This window comes from Sinohyriopsis cumingii, chromosome 7 (genome assembly GCF_028554795.1).
Source record: "Sinohyriopsis cumingii isolate HCF-2022 chromosome 7, ASM2855479v2, whole genome shotgun sequence".
NCBI lineage: Eukaryota > Metazoa > Mollusca > Bivalvia > Unionida > Unionidae > Sinohyriopsis > Sinohyriopsis cumingii.
Genome location: NC_142967.1, coordinates 43,179,158 through 43,200,699, shown reverse-complemented (window position 1 = coordinate 43,200,699; position 21,542 = coordinate 43,179,158). Strand labels below are relative to the sequence as shown.

Below are 21,542 nucleotides of genomic sequence, written 5' to 3'. Positions count from 1 at the left end.
GTTTGATTAGTCGCTCCTTGTTAAAGCTGATTATGCTCATTCCATATCAGGTATTCACAAAATGTTATCTCGCGGTCAAGGTTAAATTTTATCAGGCGGTCAAAGTTAAATTTTTTCTCTCAGTAAGAATAAAAATGAGCTATTATACAAAATTTGGTACGTTAATCACGAGCTCAACAGAGGATCAAACAGTAGAAAATGCAATCACCACGGCTGGCGCAGACTTAACAATCTATGTCAAAAAATCTGGAGATACAATGATAAGTAATTTAAATATGTCAGGTCAGCGAGTGCTCGACCTTAAGACAAAACATCCACCAATCAATGCAAATAACTCGCATGCTGTAAGCTTTGAACAACTTAGTGCGGTCAGCAATAGTAAGTTGTCAATAACTGGTGGAAAGATGACTGGAACTATCAACATGTGCACAAAATAATAGTGTATGTTGAGCTGAATACCCCTCTCCCGCTAATATAAATAACTCACAAGCGGTAAGTTACGCACAGCTAAGCGCGGTTGATAATAATAAGTTGCGACTAGCTGGTGGGACAATGCATGGAAATATAGATATGGGAGGAATATTAATATTTAATACTCAGCTTGATAACACAACTTTAACCAGTAACGATTCTGTAACAAATTTAACGTTTGTCAAGGACAACTTTGTGATAAAATATGGCGACACTATGATGCGAAATCTTGACATGGGATCGAACAAGATAGCAACTACCGCAATTCCATCATCAACATCAGATTTAAGAAATACAAATTACGTTGACGATATTATAGCTGGAAATATTGCATCACGAGTGGCAAAATCCGGTGATTCGATGACAGGTATGATAAACATGTGCTCGAATAAAATAACAACGACTTTTAATCCATTAGATCTTACAAATAAATTGTATGTTGACGCTGAAATAAGCACAGCATCAGGCAGTACCATTACTTCTGCAGATGCTAATTATCTTAAAAGGTCCTGAGGCACAGTTACAGGTGCGATCGATATGGCTGGATACAAAAGTGGGGTGCTCCCATGAAGTACTGGAGGACTTACAATTATCAAAATTACTATCATGGCGTCTTACACAGACAGCATGCAAACGTTCTTTAAAAGCAATAGTAAAATTAGGGAAGTTCAAGCCCATTCAGCAAAAGTTCATTCAGTTGCATGGAGTTGTGACGGAAGAAAACTAGCTTCCGGGTCTTTTGATAAAACTGTAAATGTTTATTACCTAGAAAGGGACCGTTTGGTACGTCATACTTTTAGTAATGAATTTTCGAGGCCTCATTATTGCCCCAGTAATTAGCTTCTTTTTTTGTAAGAGTGTCCATATTTTATTCCAGCGCCAAGTAAGGTACATGTTAGTATCAGTTTTATAAGTCTTTCATATGATTCGGCCGGGGTTCGAACCTGCGACCTCCTGCATCCGAGGTGGACGCTCTAACCATTAGGCCACTGGAGCGGTGGTTGTGTGTTCTTTATCTTAGTTGTTATAATAATAAACTTCCAGACAGAAGTTATCAGTTGCTACTGACTTTTAAAATGGCTGATATTTACTAACTGGGTCAAGAAAAGATAATGTTTAGTCAAGCATTACTTGTAGTGCAAAGTGTTAAAAATTTGCCCAGTATGTGGCACTTTCATTGTGACAGCATAACATGACACTCAGTGTGGTTGAAACAAATTACACCCATTGGTTGGCCTTGTTTAAAATATATCCATGTAGTTGTACATTAACACAGACATTTACAGGGTTTTCAATAGATGCATACCCTCTGGTTTTGATACGTGGAATTTAAAAATGACCCATTATTGACACATGGAAATTTTGACTGTTGCTTCTTTTTTTACGCACATATATTTGGCTCAAACATCAATCTTAATTACCCTTGATTTGCTTCCAGCTTAGTTTCTTACTAAGAGTACATTGTCCATAACAAATTTACTGTAGGAGGCACTGATTGACATCTGCTCAACAATAGTTTAGACCTAGATGGCCAATAATGTCACAACAATGAAAGATTTCTTGAAAGACACTGGTAAATTATTGTTCTGTATGGGATCCACACAAGAGAAAATATGAATAAGGTTGCAGTGGTTGCATGCTGGACCATTAGCAACTATTCTTTCAGTTTTTTTTCTTATAAAATTTTTATTTTTTTAACTTAGATACTTGTACATGTTGCATGGGTTTTATAAGTTTTTTTTTTAACGAGGTCTGTTCATACAGACTTGTCCATGAGGTCTTGCATTCAGCTATAAAATGCAGCTGGAACTGTTATTGCCAAAAGAAAAACTTATTTTTCTCCAAAGTAAATCATTCATTATCAATACATATGTGTATGTTTAACCGTAATAAATAAAATCCTGTTATTAATAATGGTAATAATAATATTAATAATATTTGTCTATTATTGTTTCAGTCTAAGGACATAACCTTCCGAGGACATGGTGACAGTGTTGACCAGATATGCTGGCATCCAAAGAATCCCGATCAGCTTGTTACAGCTAGTGGAGATAAAACGATACGAATCTGGGATGCTAGGGCCAACAAAGCTGTAGCTACTGTCAACACAAAAGGTAAATATAAAATTGAGGCTAATGTGCCTATTGATATGAAAAAAGTTTCCCCAGTGATTGTCATTTTGCTGAAATATGCAGAGAAAGCATACATGACTTACATTTTCTTGAGCTATGTCATTCCCCGTCTCCATCTGCTTTTGGCCATTGGAAGACTTTACATTCTGAGTACAATCTCAACTTCTTCGTTTCTTTTCTTCTTCGAAGAATATCGTAAAACAGTTTCAGTATTTTCATGCTTTTTAGATCAATTTTAATTATTAAAGTTTAGTTTAATTATTATTTACTGGAATTACCTTTGATCTATAAGATTCTGGCTTAAAATTGATACATAAAACATGAAGTGAGTGAAATTAGTATTTTTAAGAGCAGATTAGTACTTTGTGGAGTTTTATAGGGTGACTGCTTGTAAAGGTGAATAAGCTTTTGTCACATACACCACTCCCTTGATAACTCGCGCACATCGGGGTCCAGAAACATCAACCGCACTATAAGTGAGGCACAAGTTAGCAAGGGGCCTATAAAATAAGCCCAAAACCAATAAAGTGATCGATTACATAAAGTAAAAATGGGGGAGGGGGTAGGCAGATTATAGTGTTGAATGCTCACTCTATAATCGTGCTGAGATTAACTGTGAATAAATATCTCTTCATAATGGTGTACTTTATTTATTATTTCCTCATAGAGCAACATTAATTTCAGGATAAATTACAGTATATTGAGGCGATCATCGAAAACATTATTCCACATGGTTTCCGTTTGCTTAACATGTGTACCACTTCACACATTGTGTATTACGTCACTAATTTTTATGTTGAATTGGATACATTCTAGTTTTATTGTTTGATCCAAATGAGACATTTTTTTATATACAAAAGATTGACTCTTTTCGAGTGTTGATCGAACGATAGATAGATAGATAGATTTGATTGTGATAGAAGTAAAATGGAAAACAAAAACAAGGGTTAATCAGTACTAACATATTTACAAATTTAAAACAACATAAATTAGAACTTGTTAATACTTGCCGTTTGTGCCTCGCTTGACAAATATCAATTCACTTTTTGAAAAAAATCAGTTAATTTTTTTTGTGTGTTACTCCTTGGTTTCTCTGCCGCCGAGCAAAATCTCTCAGATTTCTCAACTGCATGAGCTTTACATAGTCAACATTTTGAGTCTCCAGTCACCTTATGGCAATATCAAAATATTTGATTGCTTACTGTGCAGAGGGGGGAGGTGGTGCAACATCTGCGTCTGCATCACTTTCAACACTTGTTGTACTCCAGTTAGAATCGTCTTCTGCTGCAAATTGTTCATTATAGAATTAATTATTGTTTCATCTGACATGTATTCGGCTGTGGGGCAATCATTGTCAGCACAAATTCACTCCTCCATATCATCAAGAGGAACGCCCATCTCAGGACCATGAGTCTGTATGAATTTCTCCCAAACAGCCTCGGCATTAATGACATCAGTTTCACTGAAACCTTCAAAGTCACTATCATCATTGCTGTCTCTGTTACTGTTTTGCTTTACTTCAAAGGCAGCTCCAAGACCCTTAATCCAGCACCCCAGGTCTCTTGTAATCGATTTTTTAATGCAACAAACACTTCCCCAAGTTGTTGATCAAAACAAAGCCGGCATGTAATTAGGTTCTGAAAGAAGTACTCATGGGTTTCGATGTGACGGTTGATTGACTGTTTTCATGTTTTCAATGAACAGAATATGTTGCGATTATAATGTTTACACAGAAACGGAATTAAAGGATTAGAATGTGACTTTCACACAGGAAGACATATATTGATGTTTATTTCATTCTCTGTTGCCACCTGTTAGCATTTACCAGAAGTTTTCATTGATCGCTATTTCACCAGACTGTTTATTTACAGTATACTGACAACTATTTATCATTAAAACTTACATAATATATAATATCTTTAAACAAAGGTCTCGCTAGGATTTTAAAACTGGGTCTTTCTGTTTCTGAATTCAATCACTAAATATCAGTACATTTTCTCACCTGGCCACCAGTCAAAGTCTTTGAACTAGCCGCCTAGCTATTGCATCATGTTCTTTTTTTATGTACTCTTAGAAAATGGCAACATGTATGTACATCAAGGAGTCTTTCAGTCACTGAATTATTCATTGTAAATATCAGCACAGCTAACTGATCAACGCATTTTCCCACAAGGCAGGTGGCTGAAACAGGACTGGCAAATCTTTGAATTTTCCCGTGCACCTATTACATGCATATGGAGGACTCCCGCCTCAGTGATTTTCTGCGTCCCAGATCAAAAATTGGCGTCCAAATACGCGTAATTAAGTGTTTTCGACATCTCTGAAATTAATTCTTTTTTAGAACTTGCAAATTTCAAAATATGGATTCTGTTTGTACGGGCATTAATCACCATTTTTGATGATAAAACGAGCAATGTATCAAGGTTTAATTTACCAATTCTTATCGTAATTTTTTCACGTTCAGCATATTTTAAAGGTATTTTAAATACATTTTCTCTGGAAAAAATCGGGAGCCAAGACGGACACCTCGTTATAAGCGGGATCGCGAGTTATCCGGACGCGAGTTATCGAGGGAGTGGTGTACCATCTTGTTAAAGTAGGTGGAGGGAACTTTGCATTGTAATACACATCACCTATTTTTGAGGTTACTGTCTTTTAGCAATTTTGGTGATCCATCATTGAAATATTTATTACTTTTACAAAGTATAATGAGTATTTGTTTTGTTTTTTGTATTATTTGCCTCAAAAGGTTTAGTAATATGGCTGTTTTAGTTAGGACTGTAATGATTACTGGAATAACTGATGACAGGTCGGGTATTAGTGACGACTCATTAAACAAAGATTTTAACCATTAAACTGCCCCCATCCCACATCATAACACCAAGAGTATTTAGTAAGCTTAATAAATGTATGAACAAATTGTGAATGTGAACAGAATTTATAACTCCAAGCCATTTTCTTCAAAGATGAGCTTTCAGCATGAAATGAAACATTGTAACAAATCTGCACAAAATGCAGTCTAACACTGCACATGGTCTGAAATCGACTATTCTTTGATATGGTACAGAATAATTCTAAAGCCACCTTTACTTGAGGGATCAGACCACTGATTCATTTCCCGTAGAACATAGTGTTAATAAATTAAAAGATAAAATTAATTTCTTCATTAAATTGGCATACAAATCACACATGCTTCCATTTATTAGAATTAGAATTAGATAGGTTGTTTTCAGCCTTGAAAAGCAGGTGCATCATAGCATTTTCATGTGCCTTGTTCTGCTAAACAGGTGATTTCTAGTTCTGCTAAACATGTGACTCCTTGGTCTGCTAAACAGGTGACTCCTTGGTCTGCTAAACATGTGACTCCTTGTTCAAATAATTAGTGTCCCAGTGCCTATAAATTTACAGAAATAAGAACACATACACACATTCACAAAGATGCAAAATTCTGTTTTGTTCCTTTGACAGTTCATATGATTTTGTGTCTAAGTCATTGTAACACTAGCAACATAAAAGTTCAACAATTAGCATTTGAGTGGTTCTGACAGTTGGCTGGAGTGGTACCGATTACTTCATGAAATAGTGGAGATTAGAAGTAAATGATTAAAGTTGGAATATATACCCAGCAAGCAGGATACATCTTTGTGTCATGAAGTGTAACATGCAAGTTTCATTGATTTTAGAAACAGAAAACTCTGTAAATTGTACATCCAAGCCTGAAAATTACAATGGCCCAAGGTCTGGGACTGATGGGTTTTTTTTAGCCATGGACCTGTAATGTGTAAGGAGCATTAGCCCATTGGATGTTTAATATTTCTTATTTTTGTTCCTATAAACTACAGAAAATGAGCTTTTTGATCCTTAAAACATCTGTAAAGGTTAATGAAAGTACACTGATTCAGGCAATAGTCGATTGATAGTAAGAAACAGGAATTGTGAAATGTTACTGGAAATCTGCAGATTAACCATGTACTATTCTGATCACAAGTTTAAGCTTGATCTTTGTCAATCAAATATTTATTTTCAATCACAGCTAAATCTAAGCATCAGAAGTATTGGATTACCATATGTGTGAGATGCTATGAATTTAATACGTTTAAGTACATATTATCTGGTGGAAAACAAGAATCAACCATAGGAAATTTATGTGCTTCAAACACAACAGGTCTGAAAAGGATGGAAATTATGATGATAATGAACAGTTTTGGACTTTCTAGAATCACTGGAAAAAAGGTTTGATCATGGGTTGAGTATGATGACAGCAGCTTGTTTATGTTTTGCTTATATTTTATTCATCATGTACTAGTGTCAGGCAATCATTCAGTTATCCTTTTTTTGTTATTTTGGAAACTTTTAGACTTGAAATTTTAATTAACTACAGCACTAAGATTTAATGAAATCCAACATGAGAAGGCATGATTACATGATTTGAAAATGTTAAAAAGTTATGGTTAATAAAATATTTCGTAAGCAACAAAGTAGTTGTCTGAATTTTGAGTTTGCATTAATTTTGTTTTTATTTTTCTGTCTTTCATTTATGTTAATGCACTGTAGTAAATATTTGCATGACAGACTTAGCTGTTGGACCAGTCTTTGGCTTATGCATGCAGACCTGAGTATTGAAAATGGACCAGTCTTTGGCTTATGCATGCAGACCTGAGTATTGAAAATGGACCAGTCTTTGGCTTATGCATGCAGACCTGAGTATTGAAAATGGACCAGTCTTTGGCTTATGCATGCAGACCTAAGTAATGTAGGGTCCTTCTGGTCCTAGACCCGTGAATCAGAAGCAGAATTTTTAGGCCTTGCCAAAAATATTTAAATAATAATGTGGGGATGGGTTGGATTTTGCAGCAGTTTTATGCTTATTTTTTTTTTTTGCACCTGTACGGTCCGAAGATTGATCCGTGATTCTTTGGCATATGCAGAAATCAGTTGTCACCCAACCAAAGTCCCAGTTTATTCCTGGTTTACCTCAATGGTTTCCAATACTAGAAGAAAACACTTTGTCATGTGCCATTGAGAATAGATTATATTTATTGAGAACTTGTTACAAAATTAAATAAAATGAAAAAGTTATAAAGAAAAGTCTTCTTTATATTAAATCACATTTTTCAGGAGAAAATATAAATATATGCTGGTCCCCAGATGGCAGCACAATTGCTGTGGGTAACAAAGAGGACCTGATTACATTCATCGATGCCCGAACTCACAGGTCCAGGAATGATGAGCAGTTCAAATTTGAGGTCAATGAGATTTCCTGGAACAACGACGGAGATTTATTTTTCCTGACAAGTGGGCAGGGCAGTATCCACATCCTGAGGTAGGCTTGTTTCTGGTTATAAGATGTAGTCGGCAGTGTTTTATCATGGATTATCTTTTTGACAGTGTCTACAAAACGAATTAATTTTAAATCATATGTTGTATTTTATTTTATATTAAATATAGCTGTCGCAGATATGTTTTATATAATCTTAACACCTGAGTTGAAAATGATCTCATTAACGATTTTAAACCACTATTACAGACTGCCCAGGACATATGTGCTTACAGTGGCTACATTTAGTATGCAGTTACCTCAATGACATTTACTAGTCGTATGCTCCTGATGATAAATGTAAAATAGGAACTGATGCTTTTAATATTTGGTCCAGATAAAGCAAGTATTACCTGTTTTCACAGTGATGGATGTGATTACAACACCAATCTTTTACTTTCATCTGGGTCGTAAATTGTCACCAACTTAGGTCTTCATGGGCACAAAGAGCAGAGTTGAATTTAAAGCAAACATAATGAGATTTAGTGGGGTTAGTCTCAAACAGCATTCTTAACTGTAGTGTATATAGCCCTGCAGTGAATACAGACTGACTTGTAATGCATAAAACCACTGCAATGTACATAGAATTGCAGTGAATACAAACTGACTTGTAATGCACTTGACCACTGTAGTGTATTGGTGCATTTAATTGTTCAGAGGTCTTCTGATGCTTTCGTGTCATTCATACATTTTCCTCTTCAGTATGGTAGTACCCATCACATGGTAGATATATTTAAGCTCCAGAAGTTTTAAATAAATCATTTTTATAAGCATGATTTTATTTCTGAACTTGATTTTACATTTTTTATTTTTATGAAGTTATCTATCAAATAATGAAGACTGAAAATTGTCATGCATTTTAGCTAGTATTTTCAAATTATTCAAGGGTAATATCTTGCCATGACACTTTTTTGTAGAGTATTAAATCTAAAATGGCCACAGATTTCAAAAGTCCAAACACATGCAGTGTTTCCCCTTACAATCATTTATGCATCAGAGACACCCCTGTTCTGACACCAAGGGGATTTTTGACTCTCAATTTTGCACCCTTCAGGGGAACACTGACAACACTTCTTATAATTTGGGGTGGGAGGGATTGGAGAGAGGATAAACATTTATAATTGCCTTATGTCATGTTAGAATTTCACTTTTCATGAAATTAAACAAATTAATTGTAGATCTGTGTATGTTATGTCTTGCAAAACACCAAAGCTGTTAACTCAATCCATTAAGTAGATCTGAGGTTTTCAAATTAATTTTTTCTTAAATCTTATTTTGTTATAAAGAAAACTACAAATGAAACTTTGTTCAGCCAGAAAACAATTAAAATTGCTGTGAATTTAATTTGTTTTGACAATTGTTTCTATTTTTCGCAGGGTGCCATTTATTTGGAGGATTTCATTTTTGCATCAGTCATTAAGTAAAGATGCAGAGAGCATCGATTCTTCTGTAGAAACAATAGAACTCCTTGAGCAAACCATAATTTTAAGTACAGTTGAAAATGTAAATTTCTTAACGAAATGACAAAAATAATTCAAATCACAGTATGCCAGCATCCTATTTTATGCATAGATACATTTGTTGAGACAGTTTAAATTCTTCTGTTTATGAAGACATTATAGTTGACAGTATTGGAGTTATTTCTCCATATAGCCTATTAAAAATGGTGATCTGTACTTCTTAAAATAATACACTTTGACGCTCCAGCCATTTATATACGCCATACAGTGCATACTCCAAAATGAAAAGCTACTTTTTTAAAGAATTGTAACATTTAAATTTTCTGTAACTTTTATGCAAAAATCTAAAGAATTTTATCAAGCAAGGTTTTACTCTAGTCAGGTATCTCAACTGAGTTTCAGGATGAGGAGTCCTGAGTCTTTACTCATGGAACTCAGGAGCCACTAGCCTATTTCAGACAGTCCCTATCACAAACTCAGTAGTCCCCACTTTCAAAAAGATAGAATAAGGACTCTTGGACTTTTAACTTTTGTTACTCAAGAATACCCAGCCTGTATTTGGCAGTCTGTGACATACATTTTGGAGGCTCTCACTTTCAAAAGGAAAGGGAAAAGCACATCATTATTTTTCAGTAAAAGTAATGTTAAATTTAACATTATACTCATAAATTTCTTAAGATTTTTTTTTTACCTCAACAGTTTAGGGTGCAGAGGGAAATCCTCTTTCAAAAGTAGTTAGGATTTTCTTAAGAATGTGGGGATTCAGCAAAAGGTAAAACATCATAAATGTACATGCATTTTTATATATGTGAATCAGTATGTAGGTATGTATGTATGTATGTGTCTATGTTTGTATGTATGTATGTATGAATGTATGTATGTATGTATGTATGTATGTTGTTGTTCTAGGGTTTAACGCCATTTTTCAGCACAAGATAGGCTATACATGGTGGCCAGTATAACTGGTGGAGGAAGAACCCTGGAAAACCCAGGGAAAAACCACCGACCCACGAGAAGCTACTGGCAGGCTTTCCCACGTGCCTATGCTAGCCGAGCCTTGGACTCGAACCCACACAAACAGAGGTGAGATGGCAGTGATCCGTAACGGTGAGCGCTTTAGACCACTCGGCCACTCGGGGCCCCTGTATGTATGTATGTATGTATGTATTGTATATATGTATGTATGTATGTATGTATGTATGTATGTATGTATGTGTCTATATATGTATGTATGTAATGTATGTATGTGTGTGTGTGTCTATATATGTATGTATGTATGTATGTAATGTATGTATGTATGTATGTATGTATGTATGTGTCTATATATGTATGTATGTATGTATGTGTCTATATATGTATGTATGTAATGTATGTATGTATGTATTTATGTATGTATGTATGTATGTATGTATGTATGTATTATGTATGCATTGTGTATGTACAGTGTTTTATCTACAAATGGCTTTATGTAAATCATTTGACCCATCAAGGCAAAAAACAGTGAGTCAAAATCCAAACCTGTGAGTCAAGCCAATGATCAGTCTTCAGTAGTTTTTAAAAATAATTATACTGTTTTAAATACATGACAAAAATATTAAATATATAACATAACTAAAGCCAAGGCATGTTTACTGAATATTTTTATACAAGAAAACATTACACTAGGTAGTAATGACTAGAATATATTAATCTGACTAGCAGGCAGAGAAGAGCTTATCCCACACATCATGCCATGTTTTCAATGAGGAAGTCTTCTGAATGTAACCCTGACTCAGTAAACTGTTCACAATTTAACAAATCATTTCATGTTTTTAAGTTCACAGATTCTTCTCTCTTCTGTTTTCTTCCATTTCTTCCAGGCTTCCTCAAAATTGAAGGTACGTCTGTCTTCCCCGTCAATCTTGATAAGCATCAGATTTCACTGTTTCTCAATCCCATGCCTATTCCTAAAGGCGGTTAAGATCCTGTTCTTGACCTAGAATCGAGTTGACATCTTTTTGAAAATGTAGCCAGCTGTATGTTTTCAACCATTGCTGCACAGAATTATGTTTTATCTTATGAGTAACCAATATCTCATCTTTGGATGATGATGGCTCCACTGGTTTGGTAACATTACTGTTGTCATTGGTCATTCGTAAACGGGGGTCCGAAAGATAATTTCATTTGTTTTAGATCTATTTTAATTTCTTTTTGCCTTTGACGCCATTTTCAGTTGTACTCTGATGGTATCTTGGAACAACTCAAGGCATATAATTGAGTAAACGGAAATTGTTTCATTGCATGAATGACATGGGTGTGCATAAAATAATAGTTTCTCGTGAGAATCACTTCAAAACCATGTTTATTTTCTGACTCTTTCTTCGGTGTGGTAAAATATGGTTCTAACAACCTGTTTCTACAAATGATCTGACAGTTACAGGTCACATAAGGTCAACTCCAGGCTCTACACTCAGTTATTACCCTGTGTCTTATGATAACATTAATGTAAGAAATTGGTGTGCACGTGTTTTCTCCGGGAGAGGTGTGACCTAGCCATTAAAGTAGTTAGACCAAACCTTTGTTTTGTCTTAATCAGAGAAACAACATTGAGGTGTGTCAATTTACGTACCAGCAACAAATTTTCATGCATCAAATTGGAAAGGTTTGCGTATTTGACACATGATGCATGGGTAGATAAAACATTACATGTATATAATTTAGCTAAATTTGAATTTCTGAAAGATTGATCTGGTTTTCTTCAATTTCTGGAGGGCTTTGGAAGGGTTAGAGTCTTTCAGGGGTGTACTTTCATTTTTATGTACTTTTTTGTCCTTGCATTTACCATTTACCGTCATCAAACTTCATGAGGAAGGAGGAATCTGAGTTTGATTTGCTCAGGTTGGAAGAGGTTGTTGCTTCTTTGTCTCCATGCTATTTGAAATGCTGGGTTGATGATAAAGGCTTAAATACAAAATGTAATTTTCCTTCCAGAAACATACATTTTATTACCTGTGTAAAAGGGAACTGAATTTGTTGTCTCTCATGGTCATGTGTGGTTTTTTTAAATTGAGACTTGTTTATGTTACATTACTTGACAGGAAGTCAAATGCAATGATTGCTGTATGTACCAGTCAGGCATACATAGGAGGTTGATCCAAGGATAACCACATAACTTATTCATGTTCCCTAACTCTACTTGATACTCATTGTGATTAATTTTCTATATTGAGGCAAGTATTAATCTATATGGGGACGGATTGATTTACATTAATTTGATTATTTACTGAACATAAGTATTAAAGGTAGAATTTGCTATTGTCATACATGATTTGTGCACATTTAGTTGATTTGGGTTCTTGCACGTATATTTAGAAATTTGCATGCTTGCATGTCCAAGAATAGAACTTCTGTCTTTGTTGATGGGAAAGATGATGATCCGTCCATTATGTATAAGTGCCGACTTAACTGTAAAAATACAATGTTATATCAGTGTGCATCTTTGTATTTCAGTTACCCTGAATTAAAGCTACAACATGTCTTAAATGCTCACCCAGCCAACTGTATATGCATTGAGTTTGACCCCAAAGGGATATATTTTGCCACTGGAAGTGCAGATGCCTTGGTCAGTGTGTGGGATCTGGGAGAACTGGTTTGTGTGAGAACACTGTCAAGGTAAATCTATTCAGCATTTCCTGATGCTTAAATATGCTGTGGTGACAGTTTTGCTTCCCATTATTGTAGTCTTGGGTTTGATACTTAGCTATAACACAATAAAGAGTAAGTGGTTGCTTGTCCAAGTTTGATGCAATTATCTAGGTTTTGCAGTGACCTTGACCTCAGAGACCACCATAGAGTCAGACCTTTAGACAACCCAATTATGATAATTGCAAAAACTTGTGCAATCAGTTTAAATTAAAAGTTTATTTACATATTTCAACACACTTTAGTCAAAACCACATCTATATTGTTGGCAGTGATGTTAGCTCCGAATCGATTTGACTTGTAGTAAGTCGGGTATTCTTAGTTTTTGGATGCTTTTGGGGAGATAAAGAAGCATTTTTTATGCTTGAATATTTTGTACACCTGTCTTCAATGAGGAACATTATGTTACAAGGGTTTATATCTGTCTGCCTGTCTGTTAATATTTGCATGTCCGGCCCATAACGTTACAACAATTGGAGTGATTTTCATGAATGTTTCTGAAGTAAATATCGTTAGGTGTGTCACATACCATAGATATGCTCCCTGCCTCAAGGTCAAGGTCACTGCAAAGGAAAATGTAACTCTATGACTTGTATCCTTGTTCAGAGTATAACATTTTAGCCACTGAAAATATTTTAATGAAACTATAGCCAGTTGGATATCATATATATATGTCCATCTATATATATAATTATATATACACACTTGACTTTTCGTGATGGGAAAAAGAAGACTGAACAAGGTAGAAATAGTAAAGGAAGAAGTTAGGAAAGTTTTGCCATTTTTACATTTTCATACCTTCATCCCAGACCTGTCCGGCTACTGTGGTGACAGAGGAGTAAGTGTACTTCAACCAGCATAGCTTTTGGAGTTATTAGGTCTTACTTGTAGCTGGTTTACAGCCTAGAAGGTTGGTTTTGATAGCCCCAGCTTGATATCATGCTAGGAGCTTCTACAACAGTGTATGGTAAGGAATTCCAAGTGGCAAGGGTATGGGGAAGAAACTTAACTCCTATCCATGTATGGGCAGTGTTCATTTCAGGCTGCACTATTATGACATTGACCTTTATTTCTGGTCTGCTGTTGTAGACTATAAGAGCTTATGGTATGACCTTTTGTCTGAGATCCATAATCTGATGTCTGTGCATCAGTTAGTGCAAGTTTGTTATTACGACTTGTCTTATATAACTTCGAGGGGAAACTTTACACCCATGTATTCATCAAGTCGAATTGGTCCTCGCTCCTGCTCAGACACCCTCAGTATGGCTGTCACAGTGGCCATCTTGAAAATCTTGTTTTCACTACATTTGCTGAATGGATGGTCATATCTACATGGGGTTTTAACTGAAAGACTTAAGATGTCTAGTTGGTCCTAAATAATAGTGGTGTGATATATTGTCTAAAATGGCTGTTACAGCAACCAACTTAAAAATTATGTTATCTCAGTTCTTCCTGAATTGAGAGTGATATGGACAAGAAGCTTCCACCTGAAGACTTTTTTTGATGTTTAGTTGGTCTTAAGTAAAAATGTTTCCGTATGGACATCCAGTATGGCTGCCACACAGCGGTGGCCATTTTGAAAAAACTTGTCTTTGCAATAGCTCCTGAAAGGACGGTCTTATCAACTTCAGGTTTTCACTAAAACACTTTTATAACCTCAGGTTGGTTTGAAATGAAATGGTGCTAATCTGACTCCAATATGGCCATCAGAAAAAACATCAAGAATTTTTTTCTCAGTACTTCTGAACAGAAAGTCATATTAAAATGAGTTTTTCACTTGTAAATCTTCTTAATTTTTCTAGTTAGTCCAATGAAAATTTTGCAATATGACATTCATTATGGCACCAAAGCAGTCATCCTGAAAATATTGTTATTAATACTTCTTCTGAATAGATGGTCATATCAACATGGGGATTTTCACTAAAAGATTTTTCTTATGATAATTAGGTGGGCCTAAAAAAATTGATGCTGATCTGATGTCCAATACGGCTGCTATGGCAGAAGTCTTACAAAACTGGCATTGTGTCTTAAGTAGGTAATATGCCCTGGCATCTTGGCTTAAGTGGATAGTATGCCCTGGCATCCTGGCTTAAGTGGGTAATATGCCTTGGCAATATATCTTAAGTGGGTAATATATATGCCCTGGCATTGTGGCTTATGTGGGTAATATGCCCTGGCATTGTGGCTTGAATGGGTAATATGCCCTGCATCATAGCTTAAGTGGGTAATATACCCTGGCATCATGGCTTAGGTGGGTAATATGCCCTGGCATCAAAGCTTAAGGTGGCACACTACAGTTTTGTATTTTGCATAGGGTTAGAATTTTAAAGATAAAGAATTTCCCCAGCTTTCCTCACTGGTTATACTGGCTAATTAAAAAAGACCTTGTATGTCTTAGGTATAATTCAAAGAACCTTTAATTCCCTTTATTTTGATGTATGATTGACGGGTCTAATATGGATTATAGAGTATACAGCTTGGCCTTACTCCAGATGTGCACCATTCAAAAAAGTGCTAGCTCTACTTGGTCATTTTCACTTTCTGAACTTCAGAGGTAAATTGTATAAAAAAGAGCCGATAACGTTTTTTACATTTATATTTGGTAATTCATTCATTGCACATTCAGAAGCTGGTATTGTCTAGTCTGGCAAAATTCATTTTCCCTATTTTAATAGCTGCTATGGATAGTGTACTTTAGACTAATTCAGGCTGATTTTTTAGCACAAGGGAGCAGTCATTTTAGTTAGCAGTGTGCTTAAATCATGTACAATTTCCAAACGTACAATATCCAAAGAAATATCATCCACATTACATTAATACAGCATAGAGGTATGCCAACATTCTCTCCATTGTGCATGTTTTAAATGCGAACAACTTCACCTTACATACGACACTTTCTCAAAAGTACATGATAACTGGTGAGTGCCCCCTATGTGGGTAATATGCCCTGGTGTCATGGCTTAAGTGGGTAATATGCCCTGGTGTCATGGCTTAAGTGGGTAATATGCCCTGGCGTCATATCTTAAGTGGGTAATATGCCCTGGTGTCATGGCTTAGGTGCGTAATATACCCTGGCATCATGGCTTAAGTGGGTAATATGCCCTGGTGTCATGGCTTAAGTGGGTAATATGCCCTGGCATCATAGCTTAAGTGGGTAATATGCCCAGGTGTCATGGCTTAAGTGGGTAATATGCCCTGGCATAATGGTTTAAGTGGGTAATATGCCCTGGCATCATGGTTTAAGTGGATAATATGCCCTGGCATCCTGGCTTAAGTGGGTAATATGCCCTGGCATCATGGTTTAAGTGGGTAATATGCCCTGGCATCATGGTTTAAGTGGGTAATATGCCCTGGCATCCTGGCTTAAGTGGGTAATATGCCCTGGCATCATGGTTTAAGTGGGTAATATGCCCTGGCATCATGGTTTAAGTGGGTAATATGCCCTGGCATCATGGTTTAAGTGGGTAATATGCCCTGGCATCATAGCTTAAGTGGGTAATATGCCCTGGCATCATAGCTTAAGTGGGTAATATGCCCTGGCATCATGGTTTAAGTGGGTAATATGCCCTGGCATCCTGGCTTAAGTGGGTAATATGCCCTGGCATCATGGTTTAAGTGGGTAATATGCCCTGGCATCATGGTTTAAGTGGGTAATATGCCCTGGCATCATGGTTTAAGTGGGTAATATGCTCTGTATATTCAGAATTTTCACAGGATTCTATGTCTCATGAATTTTGCAGTGCTTTGTTGTTATGTATTACATGACCTTCAGTTGTATTGTCTTCATATTAAAGAGCAGTTTATATTTTGTATAGGACATTTAGCCATTCTTCCCTTGAAGGATGCCAGTGGCAGAGTTTGTATGCTGATGCATTTTCCTCCTTCTCTTGCATGCACCTCAAACATTATTTGATAAGGGAATGTATTAGAAGGGAATGTACATTTTTTGGTAAATTATAATTCTTTGATGTGAAAATTCCCCTCCCCCGCCATATTACTATTAAACCCACTCACACCTATTTGTAACCATATTAAAAAGAACCTGTTGAAGAGCAGCCACCTAGCAGTGGTAAGGGAATGTAATGTGTAAGAATTGTTTTTCCTTGTCCCTAAGGTATATAGATGGGAAAGATGAAATTTTGTCATTCCAGGATTGCTGGATTCAAGACGTAGTGGTGTTTATTTCAGAACACTTAATATTATCAAGTATTTTTTTCAGACAAATTTTATTTAATAAAAAATGTACTCTTTTGTGAATATTTTAACTCAGATAAGAAAATGTTTGTGTTACCAAGGTTGGTAGTTTTTTTAAATGTTTCTCATGAATATCGGAACTGGTTTTAATACACAAAAGCATTGAAAAGTATGAAAATAATTAATGAAGTGTGAATTCACGCTATTTCTTTTTAGCCAGTATAGCATCAGCCCCTTTGAGAAACCTTTTTTTTTCAAAATATTTGTAATTTTATTTATTTTGTTTTTGTTTTGATTCAGATTAGAGTGGCCAGTTAGAACGTTGAGTTTTAGCCATGATGGAAAACTTTTGGCCTCTGCCTCGGAAGACTTGGTGATCGATGTAGCAAATGTTGAAACAGGTTAGATTTAGGTCTAATTTTAGTGCTCCAGCTACAGTTGTCTACTTCTTATATGACCACCCCTTCTGCATGGAGAAAGTGGATGTAAAAGATGGGTGGCCTTTCCAGAGGGGGATTATATATTTGAGATGTATATTTATGTATATGTATATAGGAAGAAATCTACATATAACTTAAAGCAGTTAATATCTTCACTTAAAAGTGGCATGAATTGTTGCAGTGTTCTTCTTTGTCTTAAAAACAAACTTATTTCAAGGTAACATAATATATAGTTTTTATGCTTCAGCGTGAAATGTGAATTGGGTATTGTTGGCATGTGCATTGCAAAACCATTCAAAAACGTTATTTAAATCTTGGTACATACATTGTTTCAAATTTAAAATAATTCTCTTTCCATTTACTCCATTTTCACGCCACTACAGAATATTCTCATTGTCTGTTATGATGTGGTTTATTTGAGTCTTCCCAACATTAAACTTGTCAGCAAGTGAACTCTCCCCATCGTCGTCAAGTCAAATAACTTTTACTTTTGCTTCTGGAGTATTATTTCACCATTTAGGTGATGACATGTTAAAGTTTTATTTTATAACAGTTTATTCCTATGTTGTTAATTGTACAGTATTGCAATTTAATTATGCAAACGAAACTTTCATAGTGTAAACGAAATCCAGTGCTTATCAGGGATGTGGTACATGTACTATCACATGATTTCATGGTCTTTGTCTGGTATCCTGTTTTGTTCAGTATTAATTTCTCTGTGTGTGTGTGTTATTCCACAAAATCTATATTTAGCCTATCTAACCTTATTATGATCTTGACAATTACCTCCAGTCATAATCATTAAAAAAATTAACTGGTATTTGAAGCCCAAAACTTTATCAAAACACATTGCTGGCCCCATTTCCTCAAAACATTGATGTTAATAATACTAACCTTGGTAGTACATGTACTTTAACCAACACTTCTTTGAGTAACGAAAACCTCTCATCCAGAAACAGATATCGGGAAAGATAATCGGATTACTTACCTTACCATATGAATTAAATATTGATTCTGGACACATTAATAATAAAATGTGGCCTCTTGTGAGGGGTATATTTACGTTTTTGCACTAATATGCTGTCTGGCTGTAAAATATAGGGGGCCACTGGTCGGTGCAGGGGCTGTTCATGAAGGGGACCACTGTGCGTACATAGATAGAAATAAAGAGTTTCTGCCACTAGCACCCTTCCTTTTACATTTAGTGACATTTCATTTCCTCAATAAGCCCGCCTCTTTGCTATTGTCCTTTGTCATGTATATTTATCAAACTCATGACCTATGGGTGCACATGCAATTGTACTAGTCAGAGGTTAACAGACTTGTTTACATACAAAAGATTTAAAAGTTGTAATGTACCTGTTATAAGAATGCTTTCAGTAAGGAAGAGTTATTTTATGACAACGGTAATATAGTGCTGTTGAAAGAAATCTAAGTTTCCATGTGATGTGTTCTTTCATGTTTCCTGAAATGTGCAACAACAATAATGTTTTGAATTATTTTTTAGTGCTTTGTTGGTGTTTTACAGCACAGTAACACTTTGAAAGTTGTATTGTGCAGAGGCAAATAAAGTGCCGTACCCCACGTACACATCACTATAACCAGTCTAGGCTGATCAGATGGTGGAGATAAAACCAGCATCCTTCAGGTGATGAATCAAGTGCCTTAATCACTTAGCCAGTGTGATTCTCTGAAAATTAGTTTCTGTCCTTCAAGTTTGTTTTGTGTCTCTGTAGTAGAAGTGAGTAACATCTCAGTGTTTAAGGTATTGGACTCAGATCCAAAAGGATGCAAGCTCATTTCCAACCATCAGATCAGCCTGCATCGGTTACGATGGTGTGTCACTTTCTTCCTCTGCACAGAGCTGCCAACCATCACAATTTTGGCCTGATTTTTAAAACTCTTGATAGCAATTCATGGATTCATGCTGCATGCACACACCCTCCCCCAATCCCTCCAAAAATCAATCAATTTAAATTAGGAATAAAAGAACCTTTATCGCTTTAAGTGTTGGGCATATCAGCAGTGGTGCCGATAATGGTCCCATGCTGCTAGTTGCAATATTAGTAGAACTACATCAAATTGGTACAGTTTGTCCTGTAGCAAACTCTTCTGACAACAAATTTAGCATAGACCATTTGAGGAAATTCAAGTCAGCCACAGCAAATAGCCATAAGAACAAGTGAAACTTGTGTGTATCAGTGACTGGGACTGCAGACATGTTTGCGTATGTATATATTGTAAATAATGTTTTACTTTTATTTTGGGATTTTCATAATACAGTACTGACCATCAAAGTGGACAGAGCTAGTGTCAAGGTATTTTTCACTAATTATTTTTAAAGGTCTCTAATTTGTATCCTTCTTTTTAATAAATACGAGTCTGGAGGGTTGGCAGCTCTGCTCGGTGAGATATAACCTGAACAAACTGTTGTTGTGCTGTAAATTGCCCAAAACCAGACTATTGTAGGATGTTCCATTCTTGTCTTTCATCATTAACCATTCTTGCCTCTCATCCGTAAGTTTTCACATTACAGGTGAAAAGATCATAGAAGTTCCTTGTGAAGCTCCTACTTTTACTGTGGCCTGGCATCCAAAGCGCCACCTACTGGCCTATGCATGTGACGACAAGCCAGAGAGGGATCGTGATAGAGACAGTGGGACAGTTAAAGTGTTTGGATTCCCCAATGATTTTTGACCCTTGTTATTGTGTATGGCGATTTTGAGTTTTCTGCTTGTCATATACAAGACAGAAAGTTTTCTGCTGCTGAATGCATTACAAGTACAAGATGGCTGCAGTTGGGATCATAAAGGAGAACCTTGGACATTCCTGTGTGGAAAAACTTTTGATACTCCAAACTACATGTTTTAATTCACAGATACTGGTAGCATTTTTCCAGTTTGATATATGATAATTTACTGGCACTGTTGTGATATACTTTAGGATGCCATGAAAATATCTGTCATTGAGATGTGTTTGTTAAACTGTTCAACAAGAAGGCAGCAATATATTATGATTTTACTTGTGACATCTTATTATGATGCTTCATCAACATGCTGTAATTCTAAATTAATTCACACTTGCAACCAGCATAGCTCTGCAAGCCTTACGCATAATTGTTATTTGGTCTCTGGCTTGCATATTGCATGCTGATATGGCCTGTTAAAGCTTTGTCTTTTCAGAGTCATCCTTTAACAGAGTTCTTGTTCTTTTTGTATTATATCTCATGCAGAAGATCATTGGTTCAAAATTGTTCTGACTTGTATGTAAGGTTTGAGTTTGAATGAAGAGCAGTTATTGATAATGTTTAAGTCCATTTTCTCTCCACCCATAATTTTTAGAAAGTAATATCATGATGGGTTAGTATTTTAAAAGCTGACATTTCTTAATTAGATTCACTTTGTGAAAAAATGGGAGAAATACAGTTTGCAAATGATGAGTTGGTCTGAGCATCTGAAATGCTTGTAATTGGCCGAATATTGTTTATAGCCCACATCGTTCCTACTGTAGTGATGGTGTAGTCAAGGTCCTTAAATTTTATATTGTCAAAAGATACATTGGGAAGTACTATTTTATTTTTATTCACATTGTTCATTTGTAGATATGTATTAATCTGGCTCATAATTAAAAATTTTAATGAAACTAATCTTTGTTTTTTTTCTACCTTGCATGTATGAAAAGGAAAAACATTGTCATCACATCTTTTGATTTATGCCGAATTTGTAGTGTTTATTCAGGTCAGTTTTTAACCTCTTAACTGTAGATATATGATGCTCATTAACATTTTTGTATGAATGTGTATTGCCATTTTTGTATGAGTGTGTATTGCCATATTTGTATGAGTGTG

The 21,542-nt window shown here is 35.6% G+C and overlaps 1 protein-coding gene across 1 annotated transcript; it reads left to right on the top strand.

Moving 5' to 3' along the window:
• Window positions 1–1,066: 1,066 nt before the first annotated feature.
• Window positions 1,067–21,337, top strand: LOC149795113 (THO complex subunit 3-like). The gene is made up of 6 exons (XM_089964818.1): window positions 1,067–1,254; window positions 2,429–2,585; window positions 7,722–7,926; window positions 12,870–13,031; window positions 17,556–17,656; window positions 20,232–21,337. The coding sequence occupies exons 1-6, from the start codon at window positions 1,078–1,080 to the stop codon at window positions 20,390–20,392; spliced, it is 963 nt and encodes a 320-aa protein (XP_089820944.1). The 5' UTR covers window positions 1,067–1,077; the 3' UTR covers window positions 20,393–21,337.
• Window positions 21,338–21,542: the final 205 nt, after the last annotated feature.

Coding starts and splice junctions, on each gene's coding strand:
- LOC149795113 (XM_089964818.1), top strand. CDS start 1,078: ATGGCGTCTTACACAGACAGCATGCAAACGTTCTTTAAAAGCAATAGT. Junction 13,032..17,555: donor TGTGTGAGAACACTGTCAAG/GTAAATCTATTC, acceptor GTTTTGATTCAG/ATTAGAGTGGCCAGTTAGAA. Junction 17,657..20,231: donor TGTAGCAAATGTTGAAACAG/GTTAGATTTAGG, acceptor TTCACATTACAG/GTGAAAAGATCATAGAAGTT.